General features: G+C 39.2%; 1 protein-coding gene across 1 annotated transcript in view; it reads right to left on the bottom strand.

Annotated features, from left to right (window-relative positions):
- Positions 1–10,277: 10,277 nt before the first annotated feature.
- DAW1 (dynein assembly factor with WD repeats 1) overlaps positions 10,278–14,504 on the bottom strand; it is a gene marked incomplete at its 3' end in the record, with an annotated part of 32,664 nt that continues 28,437 nt past the window's right edge. The window contains exons 12-13 of the mRNA XM_079783123.1: positions 12,513–12,675; positions 10,278–10,312 (exon numbers count right to left, since the gene is read on the bottom strand). Of these exons, the coding sequence (XP_079639249.1) occupies positions 10,278–10,312; positions 12,513–12,675 (198 nt within the window). The remainder of the gene's footprint in view (positions 10,313–12,512; positions 12,676–14,504) is intronic.

Genomic DNA, 14,504 nt, shown 5'->3' with positions numbered 1-14,504 from the left:
TTAATAACTGTACATGCTACTCTAGTTTCTGTTGGAGATGTTCTGGCCTAGAAAAAAAAGTGTACATGTCCTTTAGCCTCAGGCATACATAGAAGACATGTTTCCTCTTGCCTGGGGAAAATACCCAGCATCACCCTCCACTACAGGATGATGCATTCCTTCAGGAAAATAGGGGAAAACCACATCTCCATTGAGCAAAAATGCAGGCATTTCCCCTTGAACTGCCATCTCCATAATTAAAGACAAGAGAGTGTGTCTGATATAGACCTACAAATAAAGTATCTATATGAAGGAAAGTACTAAACCAGGAGTTACATCTCAAAAGATTTAAGAGGATCATCATACATTTGGCATAAACCCACACCAAAAACGATACAGGTCAACGCACTGGAGTGGCCAAGGGGAACAGTGTCCCTGTGACTGTGTCTACAGAAGGCCACTGGCTTCTTTGATTGACACTATGAATAATTAAAATTCAACTTTGAGGACATTTGTCAACTCTTGCAATATGTGTGAATCACTGAGATTTTAATAGAACCATCAGAACACCCTGGGGAATATGTCTAACGTTCAGATATTTTTTTAAGTATTTGAAAAATTCCCTGTAATTTTTCTAATTACCTTCTCAAATACTGAAAAGGGGATTCTAGGAAGAATTTTGAAATTCCACTTAGTAATATTTGAAACTTTCTTCTCATCAACAGTGATTTTGATGGCTGTGCGGGCTGGACAGGTTTTTACTCAGAAGTTCACAGATTTGCAAAGGAGAGAAACTACTGAAAATCTGGGAAGATTCAGAGCCAAGACCACTTGTTTATTAAACTGAACCACATTTTTATTCATATGTCTGAATCCATAAGAATTTATGCGAGATAAGCTGAAAATACCGGCTGCATTTATTTTACTCCCTTTCAGTTTCCTGGGAGAAGGTGAGTTGGAAGGTTTTTTTATGTCTACTGCAGAGATATCCGAAGCCATCGACATTAATGAGAAAATGTGCATTAAAATGTACAAATTCTTTCTCAATTCTTAAATTCTTTAGTTCCAAGTCAGTAAGCAGTGTCCACAAATAATATTAGCTACCCATTAATTGTGTCTGATATATCAGGCTCTTTATGTATTTCTTAAATTATTTAAAGCTACCATACTGCCCTGCTGGTGTTGCTCAGTGATTGAGCATTGACCTGTGAACGAGGAGGTCACAGTGCAATTCCCAGTCAGGGCACATGCTTGGGTTGCTGGCTCAATCCCCGGTAGGGAGCTTGCAGGAGGCAGCTGATCAATGATTCTCTCTCATCATTGATCTTTCTCTCCTTCTCCCTTTCTCTCTGAAATCAATAAAAATATATTTTTTAAAAATATAAATCCCACACTATTATTAGTCCCATTTTATAGTTGAGAAAACTGAATCAAGGGGTGTTTGAATTATCAAGTTACCACAACCAAGAAGTGATCGAGATATTAAAACAGGTATTCTAATTCCTGAGTCTATATTTTTAAAGACAGATTTCTGTCACCCCTGAGTGGCTATCAGGACAGACACTCCCCGCCTCAAATAAAGATCATTATGATAACTTAATCAATCGCAATGAAATATCTACTGACACCCCCGCCTCCAATTGTTCCAGGAAATGACTACCACAGAAAACCTTCCCCCTACACCAGTGAACAATCCTGTTTTTTGTTTTGTTTTGTTTTTTAATGTCTCAAACTGCTTGCTGCCCCCTTGCTGCCAAGCAAGGGCTGCCAAATGTACCTAAAGACCAAGTAGAAAGTCGCTCCATTTCCACCTGAATAGAACACTTGTCAATTAGAGACTCTCAATACTGCATCCTTTTACTCTATGAAATTGACTCACCTTTAACACTTTGAACACCTGCTGCAATGAGTGACAGCCGATGGTTTGCCTTGACACATTTATAAATAAGTAGTCTTTAGTAATTTGGTTTCAGACTTACTTTTTGTCTTTAATAACCAAACACAAATCAGTTTGACTCTTTTGATTTACAGTTATGTTAAAATAATAAAATTTAAAGTACCCACAATTCTTAGGTTCTTAATCCACTAGGGCTTAATCACAAGGAACAACAGCAGCCTGTAATTATTGGAATCCAGAGTCTAGGACTAGAATTACAATAAACTTTATTCAAACATAAAAACAAATCCATGTCACACTCTGATCAAATATTAATATTAAAAGACATCATTAAACGTTGGATTCCAGATAGATTGAGTCATTATTAAATGACTAAGTGTAAAATGGATTTCAGCAGAGAAATCTGTAGAGAGAAATAGAACGATTTCTTCCTTACTGGTCTGTGTCCTCAGAAATAGATGGAAAAATGTCTCCACAGTGCTTCAGGTATAATGAGATATGTCATTTGCCCCAGATATGGCAAGATGGTCCTAAGCTTTAAGCCGTACCACTGAGCATTGTTATATATCCTCACATAACCCTGATCTGAAAAGGACATAAATTTCCTCTTTATACCTTTCATTTGTAGCTATTAAGAAGCAAGACTGTTTCTGCCAAAAGATAAATACTGCTACCTACTGAGATAAGAGAATAAATAAAAGCATAAAGTCCGTGAGCTTATTTGTTTTTAAAACACAGCAACATTTTCTCGTTTTCATTGCTAAAGCAGTAAACAGTGTGTTCTTCATTGCTCAGAAGAAAACACAGATATCTGATGTGTTGTTGTAGTTACCTGATGAAGACCCTACAGTCCCAAGAAAGTAGCAGCAGAGGCAACTTTGTTCAAAGAGGTGCATCCAACATTTCCCAAAAAGTAAAATAAGCATCTGTCCTTGTCTTCACTGCACTTACAATCTATAATAAAAGCATAATATGCTAATTAGACCAGACGTCCTTCCCAATGTCTTTTTCAGACGACCTTCCGGACAAAGCCAGGGCCACGAGGGAAGCCCGGGTCCTGGGTGCCGGGTGCCAGAGGGAGGCCGGTGCTGGCAGCCGGGGGAAGGAAGGCCTACTCTTGCAAAAATTTCGTGCATCAGGGTCTCTAGTTTCCATATAACTGTTTTAGGGTTCCCGTCTCCTACATGCCCACAAATCATCATAAACTCATTAAGTTGGAGGTAATACAACCTGAAAATCCAAACTTAAGAGAAAAATTTAGAGAGAAAATGATGGTTTGGCTTTGATGTGCAGAATTCAAAAAGCATCCCCCACCCCACATACACATACACACACCTTTATCAACTCTCCTCCATATTCTAAGCCAGCAATTTTCAACTTGCCACAGGAAGTTTTAAAACATGCAATACCTGATTATTTAATCAGAGGCATTGACCTCTTTTCCCTTAGATTGTCAAATAAAAAAAAAATTGACAAGTCAACACAACAATAGCCTCCCAGTATGAATGAATCAAATTATGCCCATTTTTTGTCAGATCAGCAAATATATATATATATATATATATATATATATATATATATATATATATGGTATGGTGCAGAATTTTAGTAATTATTTTGTGTGCCAGATGAAAAAGGCTGAAAATCACTGTTCGAAGCCAATATCCATCCTGGGATTTCTTATGAAAACCAGGATATTTCAGAGGAAAGATGTAAGAGAGTAGTACAAAGTATTAGTAAAAGACTCCAAGTCATGCCAACACAAAGGTGAAGTCTTCCAGATGTTATAAGGAATTGATCTCCAGAGGCCTGTAGCTCTCCATTGTGTTTACCCTAAAATGGCAAGGTAGCCCTCATAGTGGCCTTCCTGAATATAGACTACTCTTGTACAACGAATGTAACGTTGGAAAGCATCAAACCATGAATTCTTAAGAGAAAACTTTTTTGAGAACTTTTGGGTCTTATAATTTGAAAAGCATCAATTACCAACTGGATCTTCCCTTTCTGGGCCAGATTTTTTGCCAAAATAAGAGTGTTTTCCTATCAGGGTTCACTTCTTTCATTGTACAGGTTTTATTTTTCATTTCCAAGATGTCAATTGCATTGGTTATCACAACGGTCGGCAAACTGCGGCTCTTTGGCCCCTTGAGTGTGGCTCTTCCACAAAATACCACGGCCTGGGCGAGTCTATTTTGAAGAAGTGGCATTAGAAGAAGTTTAAGTTTTAAAAATTTGGCTCTCAAAAGAAATTTCAATCGTTGTACTGTTGATATTTGGCTCTGTTGACTAATGAGTTTGCCGACCACTGGGTTATCATATCAAACATCAAAACCTAACTAGTGGTCTCAAAAATATACTTAATACTGACAAAAGAAAAGAAACCCCTGTCCTGGAGCATGTGGCTCAGTTGGTTGTGTGTCATCCCATGTACCAAGAGGTCACTGTTTCAATTCCTGGTCAGGGCACATACCTAAGTTTAGGCCTTGTTTCCCAGTAGGGAGTATGCAGGAGGCAGCAGATCAATGTATCTCTCTCTCCTGGATGTTTCATTCTCTCCCTCTTCCTTCCTCTCTCTCTAAAAAATCAATAAAAAGCATATTAAAAAAAAAAAACTTCCATAGCCTGTTTGTCCACTAAAAAACTAATTACATTGCTTGTAAACATAGCTCCTAGCTTAGAGTCTCAGAAACAATAAATGATTGTTGAAAGATATAATCCAACCTCAAATATACCCAATGAGCTAACACCAATAACTTTATGGCCTCTGTCTTTTTCCCAATGAAAAAACATATGAGTATTTACATATGAGTATTAGTATGATAACTAATGCAATTGGTCTCTTGGAAATGAAGAAAAACAACAACAACCTGTACAATACTGTGAAAACCAGGAAAATTGATCACTTGCCTTGGATTTAACAAACTGCATTTAAAAATGCAATCCTTTGTAATAAATAATGACCATTCAAGAAATATTCAGAGTCAGGTATACAGCTATATAAATCAGAGAGGAAAAAATTGCTATAGTGTTATTGTTTAAGAAAATTCATCTAATAAAACATCAATTTCATACACAAAATTAACTCATTTTATTGGCTTTGTGGTCTCTTTTCCTGTACATTTTCTAATGCTTTTGTTTCAGATTCTTCATTTTATATGTCTTTATATTAAGGTTAGGCCATTTTATTAAGCAATTACTAGTACATATTTTAATATATAGGAGCCCTGTTTATAAACTTAGGTCTTTGTCTTTGTTTCCATTGTCTTAGGAGGAGTGTTTGTCTTGGAAAGAGCCATTCCTAACACCTGCATTTGTGAAATAAATTCTGTGGTAATAATGAGTGGGGCCCCTCTTACTGTGGCTATTGTTACAGGGAAGAAAAACTTTCAATTTCAAATGAACAGCTTGCTTTTATAAACTCACACAGGCCTTTCTAGCACTGAATGCAGCTCCTAGATCATTATTGTATCTACCTTTTCACTATGTACATTGTTATATGAACAATAAGAATCTGAGCATTTGTTTCTTTATATCACCAAAAGCTATTCTTTTTTACCTTTTTATTTAGTGTCTGTGATGTTTACAAGAAATATTTCTAATCTGTTACAATATAATTGCTGGGATAAGAGTGAATTTGGAATTATCAGGACATTTGGAACTGGGACTAGATTACAAAATAATTATATGCACAACAAAGATACAAAATTCAAACTCTTATTAATTGGAATAAAGCCCCATGCCTCATAATGTTTATTTTTTAAATGTATTTATTCAAAGGATTCAAAAGGAATACAGACCAAAAGAAAAACCAAACATGACAGTCCATAACCTTGTGGAAAAACTCATAGGCAACACATCACCATTTAATAGCTTCATAGGGCTATTTGTAGGACACAGCCTTTCTAGATTTGAGTTCATGTCCGGCCATCTATCTATTGGCCAAATAATCTTGGGAAAACCACCTTCCCTTTCCCAAGCATGTTTTATCATCTCTAAATTAGGGCTATAGTAATTCCTACTTTATTTCACTTATCAAATGAACTAATTTATGCAAATCTTGAAATGTTTGGATATATTTTTTTTTGTATTTTAGAAAGAAATTATCTGATAGGGTAAAGAAAGCCAAGGTAAATAACTAGAAGATTGGTTTTTTGTGTGGAAGGGGAATAATTAAATTATAGATGATAGGTTAAAATGGCAATAAGACTGGCTAGCTGAAATGTGTTTTTTAACTAAGGAAAATGTTTATGATTTGGTGGTCAGATAGAGAAAAATAAAGGGGGAAAGTGATAGATGATTCCATTGGTAGCAGGGCTAGAACCGCTAAAATGATGGGGCAAATGGAAATAGGAGGGGCAGCGATCTCTCTCCTGGACTTGATGAGATAAAAAGAGATTGCAAGATACTAAAACTAAGAAAACAGTGTCAACCATCTGGCAACTGCCCAGGACAGATACCAACAAGGAGGGCAGAGGGAAAGCCCCCAAATCCCAGGTGCTTGAGTCATCTGGCCACTGAATAGAAAACTTTGGGACTAACCTTGTTCTAATTATGCATTTTGTTACTTGTAGCCCATACCATCCTAACCCAGATAACAGTGAAGCTGAATTAAACAAAATCAAAAAGTAATATTGTAAAATAACTAAAAATGATTATAGATATTTTGTATCAGTTTATAATTCCTTGTGTTTGAAGAGTATGTCTTTAAATATCTTAATTGCTTTTTTTTTACTTCAAATATCATCCCTTTGGAGATCTAAAAAGATAAATTATTTTAAGAGTAACAGCAGCAGTGGGAAACACACAAGATAATAAATTCACTTATAATTTTAATTAAAAGATGATGGGTGTGTTTTTACATGACAATGTAAGATTTATATGTAAAAAAAGCATTGTTCAGTTCAAAAAGCATGTATTTTATCTTTTAATCAGGCATTATGCTTAATCACAAGCTACTGAGTTTTATATATGAGTTGTTAGAGAATATATTTCATTTTTATGATGATCTACTTTCATAAAATCCTATATGAAGTCTAAATATATGGAGATGGATTAGACCATATTCATCTATAGTGATCATCTCACATCCCAGTTCCTCTGTTCGGCAAAGGACCTTTTAAAAAAATTTCCCCAGGGCGCTTAAATTTTAATTTCATTGATAAAAACTCAATTTACAATTCTCCCTAAGATACCTATAATACATGAATTGAGTTATATTTCAACCATAATTTATGAGTAAATAACACTGTGCTCCTTCCTGAAAATTTTGTCTATATATGAAACACAATTTTTAAAAAGATGACTGCTAACTATTGAGCATACGAATAATGGCAAACATTTACCACCATGCTTATTAGGTGCTGGGTATTCCTACAAACAAGAACTAGTATTATTACCACTTTCCAGATAGGAAAACTGAGACAGGGTGGTGAGGTAACTTGCCAACAATTAAGAGTTTGAAAAACAGAATATACATCCAGGCAATCTGACTCCAGGCCCCATACATACTTCATGAAACCCTACTGAAAGATGAAACAGAGGGCCGGAGACCATGGGATACCAGGACACAGGCTTTATTGGAGATCACCCTCCCGGCCGCCTTCCAGAGGGGAAAGAGAGAGAGAGAGAGAGAGAGAGAGAGAGAGAGAGAGAGAGAGAGAGCTTGCCAGGGTGAGAGTGCCTTTTAAGGGGAGGAAAAGAGGGGACGGGGCTTAGGGCACTCAGCACACGCTGATGGGTGGTTTCATGTAAGGCACATGATTAGGCACCTAGGGACTTAGGAATCGGGGGCTTAGGGTATATGGCAGGTGCTGATTGGTGGTTCAATGTACAGTCCATATAAGGTGTTCAGGAATGTCGGCTGCAGGTGGAGTTTACGTCATACTCCGTCCATCAGTTGGGGGAAGGGAGGATCTATCATTCCAGGCTTTTGTTAATATTAAAAAAAAATTGAGAGTCCGGGAAGGGTCAGGGGGTGAAGGTCCGTCTTCCATAGCTACTTCCTGCTGAGAGGGGACGTCGTTAGGGGTGTCTACCCGGGGTCTCAAGGATTCTGGTGTTAGGTTTTCTTGTAGGTCCTGAGACAGGGTTTCAAAGTATGGGTAGAGCAGTGGTTAAGCTCCCTGTGGCAGTTCCAACTTCTGCTGTGATACTTCAGAGGAAAATAAAGTGGGTATAGGCAGTGTAAGTGTCTGACAATAGCTTTCTTATTGTAGTGTAAGTGCCTGACAATAAACTTTCTTATTGTAAGTGCGTGACATTAAGCTTTGCATTGCCCAGGCATCCATTTCCAAGACCTCCATCTGGAATAAACACCACCAGCTGTGCGACCCAGCTACTAGCTAAACAGCTAGGAGAGGAGCCAGGCCTCTCGTACCCATGAGATTTCCCTTTTGGGGCAACCTGGATAACTGGTTGAGTAACCCCATTTTTCCTTTCCATGCACTAATTCCATGCTTATGCTTTAAATTCACCAATAGTGAACCCACAAAACCCCAGGCACCCCACCCTTGCCCCTAACAAAGGGAGAAGCCGAAGTCTGCACACCCTCCCTCCCTCTCCTGATGGCTGTTGCTGAGGTGCATCTTGCAATCATAAAAAGAACCCCAAGGGCCAGACCAGCCACTTTGGCTCCAGGTGAGGAAATGCCTTTGAGGTTGCCACTAGTAGTACATGCCCGGGTGAGTGCGTCCTAGCCAATAGCATCACTACCCATAGGCTGAGAATCAACAGGAAGCTACATATTATGTTTTTGCTTATAATCTTAAATGTTTAAACACTTATTTTTAAGTAGGTTAGGATATCTGAAAACCTTCATAAATATTGTATAAGGAAAAAAATTCTTCTTTATATAAAAATTAGAGGAACAAGCCATTATTCTGGCCAAGGGCTTCCTATGCCTAAATTGGTCCATGAGACATAGGATGCTTTCTGTAACCACACGTTGGTGGACTCTTTGGGGTGATGAAACAAAATGGTACCACCACGTTCCCTAAGTCATCAAAGACAGGGGGGAGGATTCAGTGTCTGCCGCTTCTTTAGAGTTTTAAAAGTAGCAAAATTTTCATCTACTTTCCTTTAACTCAAGCTCTCCTTGTCTTCACCATCTCTGAATCTCCTTCTTCTAGCAACCGCATGGAAATTTTATTTACTTTATGTTGCTTTTATTTTTTCTTCTTGAGGGTTAAACATCCATAGATGTTCTGAAAGGTGATTCTCACCCCAAACCTTCCTATTCATAGACTTGACACTTTTCTCCCATAATTAAGCCTTGTTCACCTAAGAACACAGTGTTATTCACTGCCTGATATCTGGATATCCTTGACTCACCTTCCTCATGCTAAAGTCAGGACTTTTATCTGCTAAGAGGATGAAATGAGATGATCCACATACATGGTTGGGCAATATCTGGCACACAATAAGCCACAATGCCCGCTATTTTTATTATGTAGAAAATCATTCTTTAGATTCTCTTGCTCTGGTTTTATCCAGTGTTTTTTCTTTTACCATTAATTTAAAATAGGTATTGAGATACTTTTACATAAAGCACCCTTTATAAAACATTCTTAGTGTTTCAGCTGCAATTATGTTGGTGTGTGATTATTTTCCCTGGTACCGTGATTGTTTTCCACCCATACTTCATATTCAATAGTCTGAACATCTATTCATTTAACTTTTCCTTAAAAGCAAACCTGCCTACATTTTTTCATCCTACTATGAATCCAGAATACACCTGCTATTAAATGAGGTCCATTTTAGTTACCCTGTATGTTGCCTTAATATTATTTCGTGTAGGTCCTCAACATTTTGGGGGATAGAAGGGAATATATTCTTGAATGTGAAAGAAGAGCAACCTTCTATTCCAAGACTACCTTTCTCATTCTTAGCAAAAAATAAATAAATAAATAAATAAATAAATAAATAAATAAATAAAATATCGAACTAAATAATAAAACTTCTAATCACATTCTTAACATATATGTCCCCGTAAAAACACATCCTAAATATCTTGATACAATTCACAAAAAAATTATCTGAATATTTTATTCAATAGAAATTACAGTAACAACCTCCACAGTAGAATCTAGGAGACATGCTGTTAAATTGCTCTGGTTTCATTTATCAGTCTCATGATGCTATTAAAAAATAAAACAAAATTGAAATAACCAGCAACACTTTCCAAACAGTAGGCTGTTTCCTGTCATCTCCATTAAAAAATATCAAAAAATGATATCTCTTCATCAGTTCTAATAGTCATATCTGTGAAGCGAAGGACAGTGTATCAATAGTTGACTTGTGGGAAAAGAGAAAACATGAAATATCAAAGCAGCATGCCTGCCATCTGCGACGCCTGGCTCCTGCTCCCATCGCTAGCGAGTGTGCTCATCGGCGGCTTCTTCAGTCAGTGCCAAATCCTACAGGTATTATCCTTGCTGCCTATGAAGACACATTTCACAAAGTTATTTTTTCTTTATTTCACTCCCTTCACTCTCTTTTTTTACAAGTTGACATTTTCTGGGTCACTATCAATTATCAATGAGCTACATGTACAAGTTCCTCAGGGCCCAGCTGCCAAGCCCCTGAGATGCTCAGCTCGGGTATTTCTGGACTGGAAATTTTTTTCTTTTTCTTTTTTTAATTTTGCATGATTCTGTCAGTCCTAAATCGTGCAAGTTCACGTCCTACTCACAGCAGCAAATTCATGGTATGTTAAACTTGGAGGGGACCTGAGATGCCAGCCATCCCCTCTGCTCTTCCCGCTGCTCTCCCTCAAGCATCGCCACCAGGTAGAACTACGGTGAACTTGAACACCACCCAGTTTGGGTGTTAGCATATAAGACAGTACATTCCACTGGAGTGCAGATCAAAATGTCAACAGGTGTTTCTCACCATCAGTCAACATGTGAACTTTGCATCCTGCCTACACTCCCCTCTATGACAACACTCTTCCGAAGCAGCCTTGAAGTCCCCCTCCCCGAGGGTCGCCTTTCACATCCCTCTATGGGAAGGACGGTCTTTGCGTGGTTTTCTTCTGAGGCCAGGCATGTCACATCAACACAGGAAGCGTGGGGCTGCATGGATTGGGAAAGCCTGCGGAAACTGCACATTCCACCACAAGCACCCTATGCTCTCAAAATGCAATGGCCACGCTGGCCAATTCTCTTCCAGGTTGTGCCTCTAAACCTACCCTCAGGCATTCCATTAAAAATGCATGGTGGACACTGGGGTCAGCCATGAAAATAGGGGGATCAATTCAAACCAAGTGGCGGCTGTTCTGTGGGCAAGACAAGCGTGTCACCCCCGTTCTAATAAGCTCTGCCGTCCAGTTGGCCATGGGGCTTTGGGGTGCACTAAATAAATCAAGAATATATTTAAAGGAGCTCAGGAATCTAAATGCCAGGCTAAAACAAGGCACCGACAATGAATATTCCTCCCCACGCTCTCCTGGGTCTTTGGGAAGACTGGGTGAGGAATGAGGTATGCGGAGCTGGCCTCACATGAAGCACACGGATTAGGAAAGGCGGGTCCTCTGCCAACCCAGCTGAGTCTCCTTCCTCCCTTTCTGCCAGGAGTTCCCTGCAGAGCACCCTGTGCCTGTCATCACAGCCCCCACCGCTGATCTTGTCCTGGGAAGGACCTGACTCGCTGTTCACAATAAAATACATGGCTTCTCATGGCCCTGTCTTAGGAGTAGCTGCCTGTCAGTTACACTTGAAAACCATAAACCCACAGAAAGTAATCAGTAATTTTAGGACTTATCCATAATTAGGAAGAAGGGGGAGGTTTTTAGGCCAGAAGGGGAGATTATTTGCAGCATACCTGAAGTTATATGACTACGAAGCAGCCAATATACAAAGCCAACCTTGCATATGTGACATTGAACTTATTGGACAGTTAAGCAATTCTTAAATTGACTCAACACGGTGGGAATCACTGGGAGTCAGGCCTATTGGGTCTGAGTGCCTGCTTACGGCATCCCTGCCCCACACTGTTGTAGCACCCACCTCTGCCAACCCTCCTCCCGAGGCACCACACTGACATCGGACCAAATTCTTGTCATTTTCCTCTCCTTCCCGCAATTTTAATTAATTTATTCTCAAACCAATTCTTACAAAATGTTGCCAAATTAATTCACAATAAATTTGATAATGGTTGAACAGTGCTCAACCATTTTCTTCCCCCAAATATATGTATGTTAGCAGGGAACATCAAGGAAAAAACAACTAAGCTCAAAGAATAAATTTCTAATGAGCCAAAACCTGACTGTGGAGAACCTGGTCCTAACTTATTTTAGTTACTAACACCTAACTGATACCGACTGGATAATAACCATTCGGTGACCATGCCTGGGGAATGCAGAAACCAGCAAGGCAGGCTCAGAATTCTTACTCTGCCTAGAGCAACTAAAATTCAAAATCACAGAGCCTTACAGTCAGTGGCAGAGCTCATTCCTGTGGTTCCATGATGCAACTAAAATTAAATAATGGATATAGAACACCCCTTTCCCCCAAGCTGAGCCAGGGACCCCAGAAGAGAGGTAGGGGATGAAGGTGAACTCTTTTTGGAGTTTCAACTTGGGATCTCTACCAGCCCAATTTAAATGAAACACAAGTCTGTGGTGTTTGTTTCTCCCCACCTGTGATGATTATGTTGCCTTTATAGTTGAAAGCACATGAGAAGATTTCATCCGTGTGCCCCCGGAGCACCTGGAGGCATTGGCCAGTCTGAGCATCCCAGATTCTCGCTGTTTTGTCAGAGCTTCCTGTTAGAAGACGGTTCCCTTGGGGGTTGAAAGAAATCTACAAAAAAGAAAGAAAAAACCATGACAGGTTTGTGTAAAGATTCCCAACAAATTTAATCAGCAAAAGGGGAACATCACTAAGCACCTATCACCTTCCCAGCCTGGTATTTATTCTTACACAGAACAGTTCCTTCATGATGGGAAAAATATTGCAGGGACAAATACATGCAAATTAAAATCTAGACAGAAATGTTAATTGCCTACCCCCCCTTCCCCCCCCCCTCCTACACACACACAATTCTAAGGACAAAGACCAGAGCACCCTTATAGTTTGAATATTCCCCACCCACTTCTTTCCAAAGACTGGTGATGCCTTCTCCATGCAAACAAAGACGCAGGGCCCTGCTGTGGATGAGAACCCCAGTCAGGCTCCTTTATACCCAAACCCCTAAGCTGCCTCTGCAACTCAACTTTGTGGGGTCAAAAGCACAGTCTCTGTCTCAGAATAAGCGAACATCAGGGCCTATAAGAGAGGGCGTTCTGACTATTGCTACTCAAAGTGCAGCAGCACTTTCCATAAACACGTTCTAAGTGTCTCCCATGTGTCAGGCATTGTCTGATGGTATCTGAGCAGGAGTCAAAGAGAACTGTTGTTCTTCCATTCCTTTTGGTACCATGCTCATAAACTTCTCTAAATCATCAGAAGGCAATGATTGGTGCCACCTCCTCCATGACTGAAGGTGTGATAAAGGCAAAGCCATGTCTTGTTTTCATCACTGCATCACCAATGCAGAGAGCAATGCCTAGCACAGCAGAAGCTCTCAAAAAGCATTTGCTGAATGAATGAGTGAATATGAACCTTAGTTTGGCACTTCATAGACATGCCCTTACTGGGTGGCAATTCAAGAAGCAATATATCACTTAAGTATAAAAATGCAATAATGTAGAATAGAACTCTTTATAGTCAGATTCACGCAAAAATAGATGTGCAATTGTTGAGTGGGACATGCCAAACATGTCAATAGCTATCAAGCCAGACATTCAGAAATATCACCTAGCTCTCTCCTCAGCCTATCTCCCATGCCCACACCTGCCCTTTCCCTCTTCTTGCCAGCCCCTAAAGCTTCCCAGCCTATAAAGAGAATGTTCTCTGCCCTTTCTTGGAGACCAGGCCTGCTAGGCTCACAATGACCACCAGCAGCAGGTGGGGGTGCAGGAGGGGAGAGAGCATGGCAGGGTTGGCTCTGGTGTCCAGGTGGAGCGTTCAGAGACTAGAAACCATCAAGCTGATATTTTACAAGGAAGGAGCAAATTTGACCTAAGATCAAGGATTTGGGCTAGGAGGCGAGAGTCACCAAGTCCCAGCCTTCTCTAGAAATATTCGAGGACACATCTAAATCTCAGATCACAGACTGGATGGCCCTGCTCTGTGAATAAGATTTTGGGAGAAGTTAATACAAAATTCTAAACTACAGCCTTAGAGTTTCAACATAGGTCTTTTTAAACTTTATTGAATGTTAAATATTTCCATGAAATACTGCCTCAACTGCACCTAATTTACAGAAGACTTTATACTTTCTTTGCACAATATAACCTTGTGTGTCCAGCAGAACCAGGAAAATCACTTCATAAGCTTCATAAATAACTTTAATAAGTATTTTCATCTAGCTAAATCTTTTGCTGATGGCTGAGGAAAACACTTTTATAGTTTATGAAAAGTTTTAGAAATAATTTATTATACTGAATTTGAGGACACACTTAAAAATAATATACTTAGGTACCTAATTTCTAAAAAGAATGAGATAATTGGACAAACCTTAGTAGCTCAGTGCCAATACTTATTAAACATGCTATTTTTTTAAGTAAGTAAATTGCCCCAAATGAGAA

This window comes from Cnephaeus nilssonii (assembly GCF_951640355.1).
Source record: "Cnephaeus nilssonii genome assembly, chromosome: 10".
NCBI classification, from domain to species: Eukaryota; Metazoa; Chordata; class Mammalia; order Chiroptera; family Vespertilionidae; genus Cnephaeus; species Cnephaeus nilssonii.
The sequence above is the reverse complement of the archived record's forward strand: the minus strand, read 5'-3'. Positions and strand labels throughout refer to the sequence as shown.